A 22,128-nucleotide genomic window follows, 5' to 3' on the forward strand; every position below is an offset into this window, starting at 1 on the left:
GGAGTCCCCAGTGCAGACAGGAAGGGGTGCTGCTGCGCGGGTAAGACACTGAAGGGAGAGACAAAAACCGAGAGAGCCAGTGAACCCAGGACAGGCAAATAGACCACAAAGAGGAAAATTGCGCAGCGTTTTTGCCACTCAGCGTGAGGGAAAAAGCCCTGAGCAAACTCAGAGTGTGGCCTGGCGGTCACTCGGGGCCCTGACTGGTTTGTTCCCGAGGGGAAGCCACTTCGTAGGCAGGCTGGGGCCAGACCTTGTGAGTGCGGAGACTGGGGGCTTGACAGGTGGGGGGGGGTCCTCATGGCCATTCACGCTGTGGGACCTGCGGGCCTGGAGGGTGGTCAGTCCGGCTTGTGCCCACGGCCTGCCCTGCCCCTTAGTGGCTGCGGGGCCTGCAGCACAGTCACTGCGTCCCTTTCGCTATGTCTCGGTGTGAGAACTGGTAGAATAGCGAGCCCCCCGGCCGCGGGGAGTATTGGTTTAGATGAGCTGCGCTTGTCCAGGACTGTCGTGGTGTCTGCCCTGTGGCAGCTCTGCCCGGGTCACTGTCAGGTGGGGGGCGGGGGCACCGAGAAGGCCCGAAGCCATGGGACAGCAGGCCGTGTGCTTGGGGCAGGGGAGGGCCTGGGAGAACCCGAGGCCCTAACACTCCCGGGGGCTGGGATGCACGTCTTTCATTTTTTATTATTTTTTAAATGTTTTCATTTATGTATTTAAGAGAGAGATAGTGAGAGAGTGAGCCCAGAGGGAGAGTGAGAAGGAGCAGCGACTCCCTGCGGAGCGGGGGGTTCCATCATGACCTGAGCTAAAGGCAGATGCTAACCGACTGAGCCATCCAGGTGCCCCCTCATTTTTAATTTTTTTATTAAAAAATTGTTTTTTGAGGCTTAATTTGAACTTTATTCGTTAACATACAATGCAGTATTGGTTTCTGGAGTAGAATGTTGTGATTTATCCCTCGCTTGTAACACTGCGTCACAGCAAGTGCCCTCCTCAATACCCATCCCCCGTCTAGCCCACCCCCTCCATCAACCCTCAGTTTGTTCTCTGTACTTAAGAGTTTCTTTTTGTAAGGTTTTATTTATTTATTTGACAGAGAGAGAGAGACGGAGCGAGCGCACAAGCAGGGGAGCAGCAGGCAGAGGGAGAAGCGGCTCCCCAAGGAGCAGGGAGCCCGATGCGGGGCTTGAGCCCAGGATCCCGGGATCATGACCTGAGCCAAAGGCAGACGCTTCACCGACTGAGCCCCCCAGGCACCCTGTCTTTAAGAGTTTCTTATGATTTGCTTCGCTCTCTCTTTTTTCTCCCTTCCCTTATGTTCATCTGTTTTCTTTCTCAAACCTACATGTGAGTGAAACCCTGCGGCGCTTGCCTTCCTCTGACTGGCTTCCTTCCCTCAGCATAACACTCTCTAGCTCCGTCCACCTCACTGCAAAGGGCAGGATTTCATTCTTTCCGACGGCTGCGTGGCGCTCCGTTTAGATGCCCGCCGCACCTTCTTTATCCGTTCACTGCTCGATGGGCGTCTGGGCTCTTTCCGCAGTCGGGCTGCTGTGGACCCTGCGGTGCAGGTGCCCGTTTGGATCACTGTGTTCGTATCCTTTGGATAAAGGCCTAATGATGCGGTTGCTGGGTCGTAGGGTAGCTCTGTTTAACCTGTTGAGGCCCCTCCATGCTGTTTTCCAGAGCGGCCGCAGCAGCTTGCATTCCCACCAGCAGTGCAGGAGGCTCCCTTTCTCCGCATCCTTGCCAACACCTGGCATTTCCTGACTGGTTAATTTTAGCCATTCTGACTGATGTGAGGTGATATCTCACTGTGGTTTTGATTTGTATTTCCCTGATGCCGAGTGATGGGGAGCACTTTTTCATATGTCTGTTGGCCATCTGGATGGCTTCTCTGCAGAAATGTCTCTTCATGTTCTCTGCGCATTTCTTAACTGGACTTTGTTTTTTGGCTACAGAGTTTGATAAGTTCTCTATAGATTTTGGATACTAGCCCTTTATCTGATAAGACATTTGCAAAGATCTTTTCCCATTCCGAAGGTTCCCTTTTAGTGTCGTTGACTGTTTCCTTTGCTGTGCAGAACATTTTTATCTTGATAAAGTCCCAATAGTTCATTTTTGCTTTTGTTTCCCTTGCCTCTGGTGACATGTCTGGCAAGAAGTTGCTGCGGCTAAGGTCACAGAGGTTGCTGCCTGTGTTCTCCTCTAGGATGTTGATGGTTTCTTGCCTCACATTTAAGTCTTTTATCCAGTTTGAGTTGATTTTTGAAGTATCACAATCTTTTACAGAAAAACTACTTTTGCAGGAAATGGTAGGTGACAATTAGAGCAAGTGGTAGTAAGAAACTCTTTGAAAAGCTCGGCGAAGCCCAGCACCCCGCACCGAGCGTGCCCAGCAGGAGCGCATGCTTCCCAGCACCGGCGCTGCCGCAGCCCCGGGGTTCACGAGCGAGCCGGGCCATTTAAGAACGTTGTGGCTCATGATTCTCTCGACTAGAAGCTGTGGCCTCGTTGTATCTGGTTCATTTTCTCTTCAGAGCCATTTAAGTTGTGTGCAGGCTGCTCTGTGCAGTTCCGAGTAGCCTCTTAAGACTTTTTGCTGCAGTTCCTTAATGAAGCCATTGCTAGGGAAGCCCAGCAAAAGCTGGTAGATATGCACACGGTAATTGTGACCTCGGACTGCGTGTCAAACGCAGCTCCGAATTGGAGCGATGGGGGGATCCAGGAAAGACTCTTTACAACAGAGGGGGGACGTGTAAAGATACAGTGTAGGTAAGGCCGAGACGTATCAGTCCCGGCGGCAGGGCACCCGGCTGTCAGGGTGGCTATGGGGAGGTCATGGTCCTGGCAAGAAAGAAATGGTTGTATGGGGAGGGAGGGAAGTCGCGTTCCTCACTGAGAAGGGAAGGAGGAGAGGGGATGGAGAAATGTCTGGTTGAACAAGGTAGGGCGTGCTTGCGTGCAGGGACAGAAGGAAATCTCCAGGCGGGAAGTCAGGGCTGTAGAGAAGCCGGCAGGCGGGGCAGGGGCAGCGGGACCAGTGGGGTTGCTGTGCCACCAGCTGGGCCTCAGGTGAGGACTGCCCCCCTGCTGCGGGGTCTGGCCCAGCCCTGGCGTTGGACCTGGTGCTGCGAGGGGAGGGGGCGCTGAGAGCAGGCGCCCCATGCAGCCCCATGCGTGCAGTGCAGTTGGCGCAGGCGCTCCGGGGTGGGGGGCTGTTCAGGACTCACCGCATGGGGACGTGCGGGGCGACGCTGCTGCGGGGGCATCTCTGCATCTCGGGGGCACTGGGGCCCCCGGAGCTCGTGGTCTATTCGTCCTGCCTCAGCTGTCGGAGTGAGGGTCGCCCTGACGGAAGTGCGTCTCCTCCGCCGCTCGCGTTTTCCTGACGCCCGCCCCGCGCCCTCTTGTTCCATCCCAGTTTCTCCCCGTCCTCGTTTTCATCTTCCTTTTGTTACTGTTGCGCAGTTGGGTTTAAAACGTTGATTTAGATGATCTTTTAGAATGGGGCAGATCCAACTGACTGGCAGAGGGAGAGGGGGAAGCAGGCTCCCCACTGAGCAGAGAACCCGATATAGGGCTCGGTCCCGGGACCCTGGGATCATGACCTGAGCCGAAGGCAGAGGCTTAACCCACTGAGCCATCCAGGTGCCCCATCAAATACCCTCCTTAATACCCATCACCCAGCTACCCTGTTCCCCCCACCCCCCACCCCTCTGAAACCCTCAGATTGTTTCCCGGAGTCCAGAGCCTCTCACGGTTCATCTCCCCCCTGATTTCCCCCTTCAGTACGTCTGGTCTTACTGAGTTGACTTTCAACTGCAGGCTCCATGAGTTGTCATTGGAGGGAATAGATTTTATGGAGAATATAATTAAAAAACTTGGGGCTCTTTTTGCTAAGAAAGATGTAGTCAAGGTTTGTGCAGCCTTCACAGTACACCCAAGCTTGCTTACTTACTAAACCCGAAGATGGTAAAAGTAGGCAGGACTTTGTGAGGCCAGAGGCGTTGGTCTCTGTGGTCATCCAAGAAGGAACCCGAGGGGGCCAGGAGGTCCGGCTTCGACTGTGCTGACGCTTGCAGGTGGTGTGCTGACCAGGGTGCCGATTGTTGGTCAAGTTTCGTCTCTCGTGAGTGATCGTCAGGGTGGCGAGCACATGCTGTGTGCACCGGCTCCAGGAGCCCCAGGTACCGGACTGAGCCTGCGGGCACAGCTGCCGCTCCATCATCCCTCCCGCCGCCCACCTTCTCGGGCGCTGGGAGCTCAGCGAGTGACTCCTTGTTGGCTTGTCTCTCTCCGTGACCTTGTCAGCCATCGAGGGACCAGGTCTCATGTAAACTTCTTATTTTGTTTTTAATCCTTTCCTTCTGAATGATTAAAACCCAAAATGGATCCAGCTACGTTAGTAGGTGCTTTTTAGAGAAAGGTCCTTGGTACAAACCTGGTAGCCCTGCTTTGGGATGTAGGGAAGAGAGTTACATTCTTTCCTTTCCAAACTGTTCGGACACACGTATATGGAAATTTATATAATTTTGAATATATATTTTCTTGCTGTATAATTATGGTAGAAATACCTGTGGGTAAAAACAGAATGTGTTTTGCACACTTGGGAATGCACAGTCTCCACAGTTCTCTGCCCTGCTATTTCGTGGTTGTTGCCGGTTGCCGTCACCAGGCCATCCACGGTGACTGCCACGGCTGTGCTCTTCAGGTCACTGCCAGTGCCCATGTTTGAGAAACCTAAAGGCCAGGGAGGCATTTTCAGGAGCATCTCTGGCTGGCTAGTTTTGGATTAATACTGGTGACATCAAAGCCATTAATTAACAGTGGTATTTCCCATTTCTTGAATACTCATTGGGGGCTTTAAGCTATGCTAACCGGATGTATTATTTCGTTTAGTCTTTTCAACAATCATGATTAGATTTTATTATCCCCGTAAATAAGGAACGTGCCAAAGCTAGTAATGTGCAGGTCTGGGACTGGCACTTGGGTCTTTTGATTGCTGTGTCTGTACCGTTCTTCCAGAAAGCCAGGAGACTCTCTAGTCTGAATTTCTCGATAATATTACTGCTTTGTTTCTAAAGGAAAAAAGTACATTTGAACTTAACATTCCAGTTGGAAAAGGAATAGTGAGTTAACATTTGAGTTCCTCAGAGTCTAGCTTATGAGTAAAGCTACCTGTCTTGCGTAGTCTGTGAGTTACTTTCCACAGGAGCTTCATGTAGACGTCTGTGCCCTTGTGCGCTCTGCCTTCATGGCTGTACAGCCTGTTGAAACATTAGAACAAAGATGTGTTGATTAATACTCCCTAGAAGGGCAGCGGATCGGAAATGAGTTTGGGGATTTGATTTCATTCCAAGATTTTGTGAAGATCTTCGCCTAAAACTTTGCCTGGGACTCTTTTGTACTCCCAAATTCCTGTGCTGTGGATGTTTATGCTGACCTAATGGGGCTTTGTCCTGAGGCTCATAGGGCCCATGGCCAATGAGGAGCTTTTCAGTTAAATGTTCTCCTGGGGCCCTGAAGCAGTGGTGCCCAAGATTCTTCCTTTAAGGATCTCACCTGGGGCTTGGAGCATTAGCAGTTCTACTTATAATGTAGTTTTTATCATTTGGTTTCTCCTTATGTTCAAATGACAGAAGAAGAATGAAAGAGTATATGACTGATCAGAGTATCCCAGTCTTTCATCTTTTTTTTTTTTTTTAAAGATTTTATTTATTTATTTGACAGGCAGAGATTACAAGTAGGCTGAGAGGCAGGCAGAGAGAGAGAAGGAAGAAGCAGGCTCTCTGCTGAGCAGAGAGCCCGATGCGGGGCTCGATCCCAGGACCCTGGGATCATGACCTGAGCCGAAGGCAGAGGCTTTAACCCACTGAGCCACCCAGGCGCCCCGTCTTTCATCTTTAATAGTGTCCACGAAAGTATCAGTGGGAACTCTGATGGGTTGGAGGCCAAGGCTTGTGATCTTTATTTTAGATGGTGACCTTGTTGAGGGTACTGGCTATGATCACTAATATTTTTACCTCCCCCAGTATCTTTTCACATATTTAAAATCAAAGCGTACAGTTGAAGTTCTGGGAGTTCCCAAGTATGTGAGAAAAGCATTAGGTACTCCTGCCTTTCCCGTATGGACCTCCTCAGCCCTCTGCTCATGACGGTGTCTCACGGCACTGGAATCTCTCTGCAGCCGGCACTATGCAAGATTTGCTATGTACAGATTCTAGACCTAATAATAAACGTTCTATAAGAAAACATAGGAGAATACGTTCGGGACTTTGGAGTAAACAGAAGTCCCTTAGGCAAGGGCACAGAAAACATTAACCTAGAAGAAAAATAAATTGAGCTACTTTACAGTTGATAAATTGAGCTCCTTCACAATTTTTGCCTATCCAAAGACTTCTTTTGGAAAATAAATGGGCAGCAGACTGGGAAAATATGACGTTAAGAATATTTCAAGGACTCCTATGACTCAGTAATAAGACAAATGACCTGATTTAAGAAATGACCAGAAGATTTGAACAAATGCTTTATATGGAAGATACAGAATCATATGAAAAAATGTCTAATGTCATTAGTTATCGGGTAAATGCAAATTAAAGACCCCAGAATGGCTAAAATGGAGAAGACTGATAACATCAAATGTTGATGAGCATGTGGAGCAACAGGAATTCTCGAACATTACTGGTGTGAGTGTGAAGTGAAGCTTCCACTTTAGAAGATAGAGGGCACAATTAAGCCATGTGTGACACATCCACAATGAATATCATAGTCATTGGAAAGCTGAAAGCTTTTCCACTAAGATCAGGAGCAAGACAAAAATGTCCACTGTTACCACTTTCATTCAGTGTAGCATTAGAAGTGCTAGCCACAGCAATCACACAGGAAAAGAAATAAAGGGCATCCACATTTGTAAGGAAGAAGTAAAGCTGTCACTGTTTGCAGATGACATGATACTACAGAGAGAAGACCGTTAAGCTGCCCGCAGAGACTAGTAGAACTAATAGCCAAATTCAGTGAGGTTGTGGGATGTAAAGTTAATATATAGCAATCTCTTGTGTATCTATACATTAACAATGAAATAACAGAAATGAAGATGAAGTAAACAATCCCATTTACAGTTGCATCGGAAGAATAAAATACCTAGGAATAAACTTAACTGAGAAGTGAAAGACCTGTACTCTGGAAACTAAGACACTGGTGAACGAAACTGAAGACGACACTAATGTACAGAGAGAAATTCCATGCTCGTGGGTTGGAAGAATTAATATTGCTAAAATGTCTATACTGCCCGGAGTGATGAACAGATTCAAAGCTGTTCCTGTCAAAATATCAATAGTATTTTTCTGAGAAGTAGAACAAAAAAATCCTAAAATTTGTATGAAATGACAAAAGAATAGCCGAAGCTATCCCAAGAAAAAAGAACAAAGCTGGAGATATCACAACCCTGAATTCAGGCTATCCTATGAAGCTATAGGAATCAGAACAGTATGGTACTGGCATGAAAACTGACACATAGATCAATGGGACGGGATAGAGATCCCAGAAATAAACCCATTGTACGGTCAACAATTACATGATCAATTAATCTATGACAAAGGAGGCCACAATATACAATGGAGGAAAGACAGTATCTTCCATAAATGGTGTGGGGAATGTGGACAGCTAGCTACGTGCAAAAGAATGAAACGGAATCACATTCTCATACACCATACACATGAGTAAATTAAAAATGGATTAAAGACCCAGATGTGAGACAGGAAGCCGTGAAACTCTTAGATGAGAACATGGGTAGTTATCTCCTGGACATCAGCCTTAGCAACGCTTTTCTGGATCTGTCTCCCCAGGCAAGGGAAGCAAAAACACATAAACCGTTGTGACTACCCCGAAGTAAAAGGTTTGCACAGCAAAGGAAACCATGAAGAAAACACAAAGGCAACCCAGTGAATGGGAGGAGCTATTTGTTAATGACATATCCAACAAAGGGGTAATATTCAAAACATACAAAGAATTCATATAACTTAAAACCCCCAAACCCCAAACAATATGATTAAAAAAGGGGCAGAGGACCTAGATAGACATTTTTCCAGAGATGTCCAGATGGCCGGCAGATGCATGGATGGGTGCTCAGCGTCACCGGTCATCAGGGAGATACAAACCTCCAACGTGAGGAGATGCCCCACCCACATCGCCCAAGGAGCTGCCCCTCACACCTGTCAGAATGGCTGTTATCAAGAAGAGAAGATAAGTGTTGGCAGGGACGTGGAGAGAAAGGAACCTCATACATCGCTGGCAGGAACGCAGACTGGTACAGCCACTGTGGGAAATAGCAGGGAGGTTCCTCCAAAAACAAAAACTGGAGCTAACATACAACACAGGAATTCTACTTCTGGATATTTAAATGAAGAAAGTGAAAATGTTAATTTGGAAAGACAAGTGCAGCTGTGTTTACTGCAGCATTATTTACGAAGCCACCTTATGGAAGAGGCCCTAGTGTCTGTCCGTAGACACACACACACTGGACTATTACTCAGCCACAAAAAGGATGAGATCTCGCCGTTTGCAACAACGTGGGTGGACCGAGAGGGTGTGATGCTCAGTGAGGTAAGCCAGACACAAATGCCGTGTGATCTAGCTCATCGTGGAGTCTCAGAAGCAAAGCAAATGAGCAAACAGTAACGAGAGAGACAGATTCATAAATTCGGAGAATAAGCTAGTGGTTGCGGCCGCAGGGTGCAGGAGACACGTCAAGGGGACGGGGAGGTGCAGAATTCCAGTCACAGAGTGAGTACGTCACGGGTGACCGGGACCGTGTAGGCGATGTCATCCGCGATGCTGTGTCGCTGTGAGGTGGCGGAGGGCAACGGCGCTTACCACGGTGGGCATTTGAGAATGTCCAGAATTGTCAGACCACGACCTTGTACACAAACTGGTGTTATGTGTCAACTACACTTCAATTAAAAAAACAATAATACCAAAGATGATGCTCCCACTTCAGGAAATGTCTGGTGGTCCTGTGGCCGGGCGGGGACAGGGATTGAACATGAACAGGGACGACACAGGGAGAGAGAGCCGGCATGGCGCATTCCAGAAAGCCCGTGGGGATTTAGGGAGGGGAGAGGCAGCTCACAGCGGCGAGCACGAAGAGCGGCATCAGGGAGCGGAGGAGAGCAGGGTGCGGCGGAGGGGAGACGTGGGAGCCACCTGCTTGTCTTCTCGTTCTGCCTGGAACGCCCTTGCCTGCCTGACTCTGTCGTCCCCGTCTCAAGGAGCGTCCGCCCGTGTCGGTTTCACCATGAGGAGGCCCCCATGGACAGGTGGTGACAGAACGGGAAACACGCACCTGCTTTGTCCCATTCGGCTGGCTCACGGGGCAGCAGGCCTGGAGTTGCAAGGGCAGATGGGCGGGCCAGGGAAGGTTCTGGGCTGCTGGGTGTAGTGCTGAAGGGTTTGCCCGTTGTGACGGGCTCTGAGCTGTGCTCCGGGGTCACCAGCCTGCTGGCTGCCAGCATGTGGATTACAGAAGGCCTAGAAAGTGGGTATGAAAGCCATTTAGAGTCACCTTTCGGGGGAGAGGGCCCACTGGAGGCCGTGGCAGTGGGCATGGAGAAGGGGCGTTGAACGCGGGCTGGCGGGGCTTCTAGGCTGCGGGTCTGTGCCCACAGAGGTCTCTGGGCAGCTGACCCTGCCCGGGCCGGCAGCTGGGAGGGAGCCCAGTGGAGGCTGGGGTGGCCCCCCTCACCAGGGATCTATGGCGCGGTGGGGGTGCGTGTGGTAAGGGGGTCAGCGCCCACACCCCCCAGCTCTGGGCTGCTCTCTGACTCGGCGCTGTGTGGTTTTGTGTAGATGTTGCTTCCTCTCTGAGCTTCCTCGTCTGTGAGCCGGGCTGACGTTAGTTGGTGGCCCTATTGCGATGACGGAGTAGGGAAGTCACGTCGGTGGCCCTGAAGACACAGAAGTGTTATCACTACGTCACGGGTCATGGAGGGAACTCAGTCAGGTCAGGGACGAGGGAAAACGGTGAGCATGAAGGCTCAAGTCCAAGTCAGGTGCTGTGATTGTTGATGGGTCACGTGGCTCCGTCCTGTCTCTTTCAAGCACTTTTGTCCTTGATGGAAGTCCCTGCCCGAACCCTAGTGTCTAGGTGAGCTGTCGTTCGTTCTCTTTTACGAAGGAGCTTAAGGCAGAGGTCACGTGGTATGTAGCAAGTGCCTTTGTTCCCGAGAAGACAGGCCTTCCCAGCGAGGAGCGGGCGACTTGGGGAGTGGCGTGTTGCGCGGCTCCCACGCTTTTCCTGGGAGTGTCGCACGGCGCACGGTCCAGGCCTGGCCTCTCCTCAGTGTTTCATCCTATTTCTCTGTTGGATGAAAAAGTTTTTTGTTTTTTTTTTTTTAAATGTGTGTCCTTTCTCAGAAGCCTTTATCTTCCTGTCTGTGCTTCAGCTTTCTGAGGAAGAGAAAATCCAGCGCTACAGCATCCTGTCCGAGCTCTACGAGCTGATTGGCTTCCATCGGAAGTCTGCGTTCTTCAAGCGCGTGGCCGCGATGCAGTGCGTGGCCCCGAGCATCTCGGAGCCGGGCTGGAGGGCCTGCTACAAGCTCCTCCTGGAGACGCTTCCCGGCTACAGCCTGTCGCTGGACCCCAAAGACTTCAGCAAAGGTAACGCCGGTGTCCTGGCTGGGACTGAGACGTTGCTCGTGCGCCGTTCGAGCCCTTCCTCTCCCAGCAGACGCTGTGGTCGGCACTGCGGTTCAAGGATGACGGAGCCCGTCCTGCCCCTGGTACTAGAGTACAGTCACACCGAAAAGGGGCGGCGCTTTGCTTGGGGGCTGGCGTCCTTTCGCGGTCCCTCTGCAGTCCCTGCTGCTGGCAGTTGGAGTTAAGCGCAGGAGTCGGACAAGCCGTACACACCTGTGGGATTTACATTCAGAAGGCTCAGCGTTGTTGGGGAAGAGACGCTGGGGCCGCGGAGGTGGGCGTGAGCTCCCTTCCGCCGCCTTCCAGAGGTTTCTGGGAGGAGGCGGTGTTCGGGAAGAGGGCAGAGTTTTTGGAGCAATCACACGGTCGCTCTGTGGAGAGAGGGTAATGGGTATTTTAAGTTTCCAGTTGCATGGGAAGTGGAATCCCCATTTACTGGGCCTCGGGGAGACTGGAGGCAAGGCCCCACTTGCTCTCCAGGTCCTTCTTTCGGTGTCCTGTGAATGTAACTCTGAGCTGGCTCCGGAGCCAAAGCCGGCACACCCGAGAGTCCAGAGTCCAGGCCTGTTTCTCGGCCGCTCTTCCCCGCCCCTCCTTGTGTCGCTGCCAGCCTTCCTTTGGGTCTTGGCTGGATGTCACTTCTGTAGAGCCGTCCCCTGTGGCCCCTCAGCCTATATAGACCCCCTTTATTCTTCTCCTCTCTCCATCCTCCCTTCCTTCCTTTCTTTTTTAGAGATATTATTTATTTGAGAAAGAGAGAGAGAGAGGGAGAGGGGAGGGGCAGAGGGAGAGCAAGAGAGAGAATCCCAAGCAGGCCCCATGCCCCGCATGGAACCCAGTGTGGGGTTCAATTCCACGACCCTGAGATCATGACCTGAGCCAAAACCAAGAGTCTGAGCCACCCAAGCACCCCTTATTTTTCCTCCTTCATTGAATCCTGCTGTTCTTCCTTAGGGCACCCCCATACTCTGCAGTTGCATTTGGAAATCACCTGGGGTTGGGGCACCTAGTGGCTCAGTGGGTTGAGCATCTGGCTCTTGACTTTGGCTCAGGTTGTGATCTCGGGTCGTGAGATCGAGCCCCTGTTGGGCTCTGTGCTGGGTGTGGAGCCTGCTTAAAACAAATCAGTTGGGGCGATGATGTAACACCTGCCTCCCACGCCAGCCTGTGTGCCTGTGAGAGCAGAGCCCCTGACTCTCCCCGTGGCCCCAGGGGGTGCGTGGCAGGCGTCCTAGGGGACACGTGTCACGTAGGACAGAACCCTAATGAGCAGCTATAGCCACATGTATGGGTTGCCACTTGTTGAATAGAATTTCTTGGTTTTAATTTTTAAAACAGAAGAGCAAAGTGTTTCTTCTGATAAGTAGAACAAGCACATCTTCAAGTGATTTGGTACTTTTCACTTAGCCTTCTGTTTTGCCATTGTTTTGTGAAAGAGGTTGAGAGAAGTTTAGGTTGTGAGATCAAATAAAATACAAATGATAAATATTTTTTTAAAAAGATTTTATTTATTTATTTGACTGACAGAGATCACAAGTAGGCAGAGAGGCAGGCAGAGAGAGAGGAAGGGAAGCAGGCTCCCCTCTGAGCAGAGAGCCTGATGTGGGACTCGATCCCAGGACCCTGGGATCATAACCTGAGCCAAAGGCTTAACCAACTGAGCCCCCCGGTGCCCCAGATTCTGTGGTCTTAAAGAGGTACCTTAAGCTGGCTGTGCACCTGACCCCCCACTTTACATTTCAACCATGTTAATTTCTTTTGGAGGGAACAGCTGCAAAGGTCAACTGGTAACCTTTTTCTAATTTAGCTATCTGCTTTTATGAGCTTTCCTTATATGTTCAATTTAAAAAGCACATTTTTTCTAGTCCCTGTTTGTTGCTAATGAAGTCCCATCACATACCAGTATTTTATTGAAAAAGAAATTGTATATCTATAACTCAAATACACACCGTTGGAAACAACCTTTTGTTATAACCTTGCTCTGATGATCTCAAAGTGGGTTTTTTTTTTTTTAAAGATTTTATTTATTTATCTGACAGACAGAGATCACAAGGAGGCAGAGAGGCAGGCAGAGAAAGGTAGAAGCAGGCTCCCCGCTGAGCAGAGAGCCGGATGCGGGGCTGGATCCCAGGACCCTGAGATCATGACCTGAGCCGAAGGCAGAGGCTTTAACCCCCTGAGCCACCCAGGCGCCCTCAAAGTGGTTATTTTTAAATTGTCTTTGCTGTAGAGAAAAAGTATTCCATAGCACATGTCTTTTTACGGTATGAAAGAACATATTGCTTATGAGTTCTGTCTGGGGAAGGTTAAACACAGGAAGTGTTTTTTCTTGCCCTTTGGGTTTGGTTGTTGAAGCATTTGTCTTTAAATCAGGAGATTTACACACACCGTTAACATGTTTCCGAGGGAGGCCTGCTGGCTCTGGCGCCAGCGCGCCCTCGCGGAGCCCTTGGAGGACACTTTGTGGCTTCCCTCACAGGCACGCACCGAGGCTGGGCCGCCGTCCAGATGCGTCTGCTTCACGAGTTGGTCTACGCGTCCCGAAGAATGGGGAATCCCGCTCTTTCTGTCCGGCACTTGTCCTTCCTGTTGCAGACCATGCTGGACTTTCTGTCGGATCAAGGTGAGTGAATTCGGTGAACGAGGGCACCCCTCGTGCTGGCCCGCACAGACCCGGCCTTGGGTTCCGGTGGGTGGTGCTCTCCGGTCCGCTGCTGGTGAGGAGATTCTGTGCTCCGCCGTGTCCTCTGCTCCCTGTGCTGCCCTTGCTGTCCTCCGGGGGCCTGTTGTCACTGTCCACCATGCTTTCTCCCCTCCCTGTGTTGCTGCTTCTCTCTGTCTGTCGGCCTTCTGCATGGGCTCACCTTCCCCTTGCCTACGTGGTGTACAGTAGAAACGTCCCCGCACAACATTTATACAGAGAGCTGCACGATTCACAAGCGTGTTGCCCAGAGACTTTTCACCCAGTGCCTCCTCCTGTAAGTGGCAGCCAGACGGGAAGTACACCCAGAGCCATGAGGACCCCGTGCGCCCCAGTTACACTCCCCGCGGGAGCAGCTGCTTACTGGCACCACCAGAGTTGCAGCTGGCCTGTGTCTGTGCTGGGGGCATCATGTGGTACTCTGCCTGCGTGCCGGGCCACTGTCCCCTGCGGTCCCCTGCCTGTCACCTGCTCTTACTGTAACGGGTTGGCGTCTGCTGTTTAGGTTCAGTCGTGATCTGTTTGTTTCCAGGCCAGATTCCCTGCTGCGCCCCAGGAATGTTTATTTCGTGCCTGCAGGATGTCTCCCTCTGCGTGTCCCACGGGTACTAGAAAGTGAGCTCATGCACTGTGGAGCTTGCTGCTTCCCCATCCCGCCTCCCTTTCTGCCTGTGCTGCTGGGCCAGCCAATGCATGCTGCCCGTTGGGTTTCAGGGGACGCGCTCTCTGCCCTGGAGATGCACACGTGGGGAATTTATTAGGACGTGCTCCTGGGATCAGTCCGACCAAAGGGATAAGGAGGAGGCCAGATTGGGCAGAGGAACGTTGGGCCTCAGTGCGGTGTTGGCTGAGGCCCCACCGGCCCCACAGAACTGGCGGGTGCTGTCGCCAAGCCAGGCTTGGTGACTGGTCACGCAGTGCCTGGGGAGGCAGTTTCTGGAGAGGCCACAGTTGCCCCAGGGGGACCCGGAAGCCGACCTGCTGTGTGGTGAGGCCGAGGCCTGATACTGCCGCCCCCGCTGCTGCGTGTGCGGGGCGCCCAGGGAGGGGCCTGGTTGCGGGTGAGGCTCTCAGCTGAGGACAGGCTGCCTGGAGGGTGGCACTCCTGTCACTGGGGGCTCCGTCCTTACGGGCCTGGGAGGCCGCCGCTGTCTGCTCCAGAGCCTCCGTCCTTCCAGCTGTCCCAGCGGGGACCTGCGCCAGCTCAGCCACTGCGCCCCTCCTGCCCTCGCCTGGCATCGGCCAGGGGTCCTCTCAGCTTTGAAATCAGTGTGTCCTGCTCTCCCTCTGACTGGGGCTGGTCCCTGACTCTTCCATGCGGCGGTCTCCAGGCTGCAGGATGGAAGCACGGCCTGCGTCTCCTCGCGTGGGGGTGTGGCGTAGACACGTGAGTTCCAGTAACGCGAAAACTCAGTAACCGTCAGCTTCCAAACAAGGGACTGAAGTTGGCGTGTGATCGGCTTTACACAACCAGGGAGACGGTCGGTCTGACTCCCGGGCTTTCCTGGACGGGACGGAACTGGCATACATCGTGGTTAGGCAGAGTCTGTGGGGGACCCTGGCTCCTGATGAAGTCTGAGGGTGCGTCCAGGATTGGGTGAGATTCCTCTTGTGTGGTGTCCTCCACACTCCGTGTCCTTGACCTTCCTCCAGGTGGGCTGCATGGACTTTGCATCACATGTACCATGAGGGCCCACCACGTGCTTTCTCTTCTCTCGGGAGGCCTGTCCCAGTGCCGCCTGCTGGGGCTGGGGGACGTCTGTTTTCCCCAGGAGACTTCCACAGCCGTCTCTGAGTGAGCGGCTCCGGTAGCTCCTGGCTGCTAATGAGCTTGCGTCCCCGGTGGCCCCGGCGCGTCTGTGCTTGGACCGAGGCCCCCGTGGACGGCGGGACCACCACTCCTCTGTGCCGACTTGGTTTCTCTTTGCGGCTGCTTTTGGATCGCGTCCGTCTCTGTGCCTCTTGCAGAGTTCGGCTGCAGGGCGGCAGGACCAGCGTGGCAGCGGCTCGATGGGCGGTTCGCGCCTTGAGTTCTCCGAAGCACGAGGCCGGACCGAGGTGGAGTTCTCAGACCAGGCCGGCTCTGTGTCCCGTGGTGACCCGGGCATGGGCCTGTCTGTTGTTGGATGAACTGAATTTTTGCTTTTGGATGGGTGAGCAGCTCTCTTTACCCCCGCTGAGGGCATTTGACCCTCCCCACGACCCAGCAGCTGTGACGACACAGTGTGCGGGGCACAGTGTCCAGCCCGAGTGTTCTCTGCCTGCCGGGCCGTCGAGTGCTGACTGCCTCCTGACCCACGGCACGAGGCCTTCTCCCCTTTTGTCGCTGGTCTGCTCTCTCTCGGTACCACTTTCCCCACGCGCTCCCGTTTAACTGTGTGCGGGCTCGTGTGACTGTGAGTCTTGAAGACAGCCTGCCTTCACCCGCCTGATCTTGGACTCTTTCTCCTAAATACACACCCCGGTCCTGCGGCAGGGCGTACTCGCTCCTTCCCCACCCCCTGTTCCTGGTCACCGCGTGAGTCCTCTGGACTGGGACCCCTCCTGGCAGCTTGGATCAGTCCCAGCGTGACCTGCTCCCGCTCTGTTCTCTTCTTCGCGCGCCGCTCCCGACCGCAGCGGGGGAAGCCTGTGTCTCCAGCTGGTCAGCCTTGTCTTCCCTCTGGAAGCTCTGGAGGGAAGGAGCTTGCTGGTTGCTGGAGGTCATGTTGCATGAAGGCCCCACTCGGGGTTTAATTTGTGTTGTCCTGGTAGCTCGCAGGGCTGAGTACTTTCCCGTGTGTTTGTACACTAACTGGAGGCCGCTCACTCGCCCCTCGGCGCAGCTGGTTGTCATCTGTCGGGTTGAGGAGGTGTTAGGGTCCCGGCCGCTGGCCTGGCGACGTCTCCGCTGCACTGAGATGCTCAGCAGCTTGCCTGAGTCTCCCAGCTGGTGAGGGAAAGACAAGTGGAGAACCCAGCTTTAGGCCTTGTCGGCGGACTTAGGCCCAGCTGGCTATCAGATCTGTCTGGTGCCGTCGTCCGCCGGGCTGGTGTCCCGCAGGCTCGGGGTCAGCGCGCCTCCCACAGGGCTTTTCAGGACTGGAGCGGAAGGCAGCAGGGGAATGTTGTCAGTGTTTGAGGGCGATCTCCTCAGGGGACCCTGGCACTGGAAACAGATACAGTCTGTGTCCTCCGGAGCAGGCCCCGTGTCCCCGGGACCGGCCCCTTAGCCTTCCCGCATCAAGCTAGCGGCTCTTGGGTGTGCGAGCTGGGAGGTGCGGGCAGTTTGCGGTCTGAGGCCCCGCGTGTCGTTCGCGTGTCGTTCGCATGTCGTTCGCGGGAACAAGAGCCACACGCCCGGGTGAGCCAGTCCCGCACAGCGAAGCACGTCCCTGGGAGGCTGCCATCCTGTTGTGTAGCCGCGCTTCTCCCACGGCCCCCGTGCCTCAGTCCTGGAGACGGGCTGTGACCTTTCCTGCCGTTCCTCCTTCAGGAACCCCCAGCCCGCATGTGGGCGTGTCGTCGGACTCCTTGCCACTTGCTGTCCCTCTCGCTGGGTTCGTCCTCCTCGTGCATTCGTGGTATCAGCTCTTCGACCGCTCTGCCTCACGGCTCACGCGCCTCTGCTCTTGGTGCTTTGCGTGTCCGCAGGGAGGGTCGTTCCGCATCTTCTCTTCTCCGGGTGGGGCTTCGCAGGACTCCGGATGCATGGCTCTCTACGGCTCCTTGCACAGCGCTCCGGACACCAGTGTCCCCTCCTGCGTGCCCCGTCCCAGCGGGGGCCACCACCACCCGGCCAGCTGCTGAGCCCAGAAACCCCGAAGGCTTGACTCGTTTGCTTCCCAGCCACACCTGCATCTAAGTCCTGGCAGTGAGTCCCAGGGTCTTAACGTCCTCAGCAGATCCTAGAGGAGGCCACTTGTCCCCACCCGTGTGCCCTCACAGCACAGTGGAAACCATTCTGAAGCCTCAGCTCGGGACCCCCGACCAGCCCTCATGGGTCTCCTGGGCCTGCAGCTCTGCACCTCCTGTCCCGTCTTGTTGCTTTTCTGCTTCAGACTGCCCACGGGCTCCCATCGCCCCTCCGTAGTTCCCCGACCCGTCACCCTCCGACAACGGGCTCCCATCGCCCCTCCGTAGTTCCCCGACCCGTCACCCTCCGGCCTCTTGTGCACGGTGGCTTGAGCCGCACTTCCTCTTGCTCCCGTCTCTCCCGGAAGCGTGACCGCGCTCTGTGATCCTCAGGCCCGAGATCGGACACCCCGTCTCGGTCCGCCTCGTGCACCGCGTGTCTCGTCGCCGTTCCGCAGCTAGTCCTCCTCCTTGCTAGAACACGAACTCCGGGGGCGGACTCCGTCTGTCCCGCACGGACTCCTGCCTACACCCAGGACCGCGTGGGGTGGGTCCCCACTCAGCACCTGTTTGGTCACTGTCCAATGGGGAAGCTCATCCAGCCTCCCTCCCTCTTTTCCACTTGAGAAATGGGCACACGAGCCCGCCATGAGGGTCAGAGGCCCTTCGTGCCGACCGTCCCTCCCTCTGTCTTGTAGCCGGAAGCTCATGAGTCCCTCCTCTTACGTGCAGCGATCCCCGATAGTGGCTTTGGGAATTAGGTCCAAATGACACTTAGCCCTTGGGGAAATACTCACGTGTTGAAGGAAAATCTTGGTGAGCCGGCAGCTAGCCCAGAACGTGCAGGGCCCGTTCCAGGGTCCCGCCTGGACTTAAGACCCAGGGGGTGCCTTTCACCAGGACCCGGGGAGGCCGGTGCAGCAGGTGTGCTCTGTGGGCTGAGAAATGGCCTCTGATAAGTAGAATAGAAATTCTTAGAGGGATATTTTTAGCTTATGTGTCTTTACTCATTTCTGAAAACCAACATCTTCCTTTTCCCCTCTGTAGTCCTTATTTGTTTGCTTCAGAAGTGAACCCCAGCCCAGGGCCGAGGGGGTGGTGTCCACAGGCACCTTGCAGTGCTGGGCCGGGACGAGGCGCACAGCCGCGCGCACCTCCGCGTTCCCCAGCCCCGTGTGCGCTCACTCACCGCAGTCCTTGGCTTTTTGTGAATTGTTTTCCTCGTCCTTTTTTATACTCGTGGGTATGTTACTATGTCTTCTTTGCATTGTTTGAATCTGAGTAAATTGTAAATGATATGAAAATAAAAATGCATTGTTTTACTAGATTTTAGAGTTGGAGGTGGTGGGTAAAATGGCATGACCTGAACAACTAAGAATCTCCTAGAATATGAGCTAGCAGATGAAAACACAGGGTTTGGCTCTAAGCTCTACACGTTGTATCTTATTCCCATTAAGAAGCACAGACAATCTGTGGATTTGAGTTTTTACCCTTTTGTTTTGCATAGCAAGGTGCAAAGAACTATAATATGAACTCCAGCCAACAATGAAGACCATGATTTTTATTTTTATTTTTTCAAAAGATTTTATTTATTTATTTGACAGACAGAGATCACAAGGAGGCAGAGAAGCAGGCAGAGAGAGAAGGGGAGGCAGGCTCCCCGCTGAGCAGAGAGCCCTATGTGGGGCTCCATCCCAGGACCCTGAGATCATGACCTGAGCTGAAGGCAGAGGCTTAACCCACTGAGCCACCCAGGTGCCCCCAGACCATTATTTTTAAGTTGGAAAGGAAGTATGTATTATTTTGCTTCTTGTTTTCCATTCCTGATATGCTTTTACCCCTTGTATTTTTTTCCAGTGGCATATATGGTTTCTTGGGGAGTTTTGATTGAACAGGTTTCATTTGTCACCTGGGTGGGGAGAAGGGCGATTAAGCTTGTGAACCGTTGTGTGGGAACTGCTCAATAAAGGGGTATAATCTGTTTCCACTTGAGTTTATAGAATCCCTTTTGTTTGTTCAGAAATAGACAGAAGGGGTTGAACCAAAACCCAGTAGAAATGAAGGGAAGCTTTTGACTTCCTTTTGGTTCTGTTTGAAGAGATAAATACCGTGTAGTGTGGAGTAATAAGTACCTGCTGGCAGGGTGCGTTCTCGGTCGAGAAACCACACACAAAGTAATGAGGTGAAGAGAAACTATCAGCGTGTCAAAACCCCAAATACATTAGTGGATTTAGTAGTTACAGGAAAATACTAATTTGCCAAGTTTCAGATGAACCAAAATAGAACATCCTGGGGTGGTTTCAAGAAGGGCCCCTTGCACGTGGCCTCTGTAGGACACAGGGCCGGACGGCGTGAGCGGCGCGGCGGAGTGGTGTCTCGCTGTGCTTCGCTTGCCCACCGGCGGCTGCACGAAGTGCCAGTGGACCCTGGCCCAGGCCAGCCGTGGCCATTTCTGGCCTAGACTACGGCAGCACATCCCAAGGGATATTCTTGTCTCCTGAGACCCGTTCCTTGCCAGCCGGCCACCCGGGGCATCAAGGGTTGTTTCCACAGCAGGTGTGATCCCTAGCAACCTTCTGCTCGGAGAGCACGTGAGGCTGCCCACTGCTCCGGAACCAGAGTTCAAGGCCCTAGCGCGGTTTGCCGTGTGCCTTTCGGTCTGGCTCTGGCCATCTGCTTTGTGGAGTCACTGGGCTTAGCTGCTGTTCCCGGAGCAGAGCCTCTGTGTTCACATGTCTGCTACTCCCCGGAACGGAGCACTGTTCTTCCCCACCTCTGAGGGCTTTCCTCGACACCCTCAGGTAGCAGAAAAAGCCTTTCTTCTCGGTTCTCCCCCACACTTACATAGTGGTGTTCCGTGCGGTACAATGTTAGTCGTAAGCTTTCATGTCTGCGGACTGCATGTGTGTGCAGCTGGACAGCTGGGATTGGGGCTTCTTTTCCCCGAAGCCCCAGCCTGGTGCAAAGTGGGACTCAGTGCTTGATAAACTAAATGCCTTGTTTCCTCCTGGGTAGGTAAAGTGAAGATTCTGCTTCCCTTGCTGTGCTGATGTAAGGACTGGAGACATGTCTCTGCAGAGTCTGAAACAGAATGTGTTCAGAAAGCCATCATGGTCACTGTTGGTTTGCTTCTGACTTGCAGAAGTGTTTGAACAGGGGTGCCTGGGTGGCTCAGTGGGTTAAAGCCTCTGCCTTCGGCGCAGGTCATGATCCCAGGGTCCTGGGATCGAGCCCCACATCGGGCTCTCTGCTCAGCAGGGAGCCTGCTTCCCCCCCCCCCGCCTGCCTCTCTCCCTACTTGTGATCTCTCTCTGTCAAATAAATAAATAAAATCTTAAAAAAAAAAAAAGTGTTTGAACACACGCAGCTCCTAGAGCAGAGAATCAAGGCGAGGACTCGTGGGCTCACCTGCCATCGTTGCAACAGCTGGCTTTGAGCAGCATTGACCATGATCCAGAGTCGTCATCGTCCGCGTAAACCCCACGTTTGATGAAGAGACACCTGTTCTTTTTACTGTGCATGATGTTCTGTAGCAGCTAGCTCCGCTGCCCTAACAGAGTACTACAGTGGGTGGTTTAAAATAGAAATGGATTTCCTCACAGTTTGGATGCTGGGAGTCCAAGATCGAGGTGCTGGCAGGGTCGGTTCCCTTGGAGGCTTTTCTCCTTGGCTTACAGACATGTCGTTTCCCTTTGTCCTTATGCAGTCACCCTCTGCGCAAGTCTTTCTAACCTCCCTTCCCGTGAGGACACTAGTCAAGATTGGATTAGGGCCCCGTGTGACCGCACTTTGCCCAAATTACCTTTTCCAAGGCCTTGTCTCCAAATCCCGTCGTATTCCCAGGACCCTACTGGGCATAAGGCCTTCAACATACGAACTTGCAAGGGACATAATTCAGCCCAGAACATGAACTATGATCTGTCCTGTCACCACCCATTAACTTGATCTTTATGGCCCACAAAGTTACAACACTTGCCTTTTGGAATCGACAGTGCAACTGAATGGGGCAGACTGGTTTGGCATGAGCTGCGCACGCTCCAGGGTGTCTCACGGCCAGCGGTCCAGATTCGTCCGCTTCTCTTCTGCGTGTAGCATGTGGACAGAATGAAGTTAACTGTCCTAGGCCACCGTCATACCTCCCTGGTGTCCTGCTTCACCGATTTAAGGGAGAAGGAGGCGGCACTGGTACAGGCTTTTCTGTATGTCTTCTTCTTTTTTTTTAAAGAGATTGAGTTAAATTCAAATTCCTATTGACGAAACAACTTCTAAGTGGCAGGGATCTAATTGGGGGAAAGAAATAGCACATCCCTCAGTAGGATAAAGTACAGGGACCTTTCAGGTGTTCTCTGGGTGAGTTTCTGTACAGATGACCCCACCTTTGCAGAGAGGGGATCCTGTGTGCCATTCACAGAACCCTGAAACCGGGGTGTGGAATGACCGTGGTGAGCGTCGGTGTCACGTGGTCAGCTGGAATTCTGCAGAGGCAGGGCTTTGGGACCGGGCCCCCTCTGAGGACAGTGTACGAAACGGCGACATGGCCGCTGACCGAGCCTGGCTGACCACAGCGAGTCTCTGTTTCTCTCCGTGGTTGTGAAGACGAGCGTTCTCACCGAGTGCCCGTGGCCTCTCCCCATGTATCCGTCGTGTTTTATGCACTTCCAGGGGTGATTTTAGTGGGACGAGAATGCAGAGTCCCAGGGACTTATTTCTCCTGAACCTCAAGGCTCTCCTGCCGGGGGGCTAACCTAGCGGGGGGATGAGGGTGTTCCGGGTGGGGGAAAGGGCGGTGTCTGTGTGGCTGTGGGTGGATTTGGAGGACAAAACAATGATTTAAAAGTTCCAGGTGCTGGAGGAAGTGGCAGGAGTAGCCACTCTCTTTGGGCTTTTGAGCACTT

At 53.1% G+C, this 22,128-nt stretch overlaps 1 protein-coding gene across 3 annotated transcripts in view; it reads left to right on the forward strand.

Annotated features, from left to right (window-relative positions):
* The window catches only part of TRAPPC9 (trafficking protein particle complex subunit 9), a 521,456-nt gene that overhangs the window by 83,669 nt on the left and 415,659 nt on the right, over nucleotides 1-22,128 (forward strand). For all 3 annotated transcript variants that reach the window (XM_044244893.1, XM_044244892.1, XM_044244894.1), the window contains 2 exons: nucleotides 10,443-10,659; nucleotides 13,178-13,321. In XM_044244893.1, coding sequence (XP_044100828.1) covers nucleotides 10,443-10,659; nucleotides 13,178-13,321 — 361 coding nt within the window. The remainder of the gene's footprint in view (nucleotides 1-10,442; nucleotides 10,660-13,177; nucleotides 13,322-22,128) is intronic.

The sequence above is a fragment of the Neovison vison genome, chromosome 4 (genome assembly GCF_020171115.1).
Source record: "Neovison vison isolate M4711 chromosome 4, ASM_NN_V1, whole genome shotgun sequence".
Taxonomy (NCBI): domain Eukaryota; kingdom Metazoa; phylum Chordata; class Mammalia; order Carnivora; family Mustelidae; genus Neogale; species Neogale vison.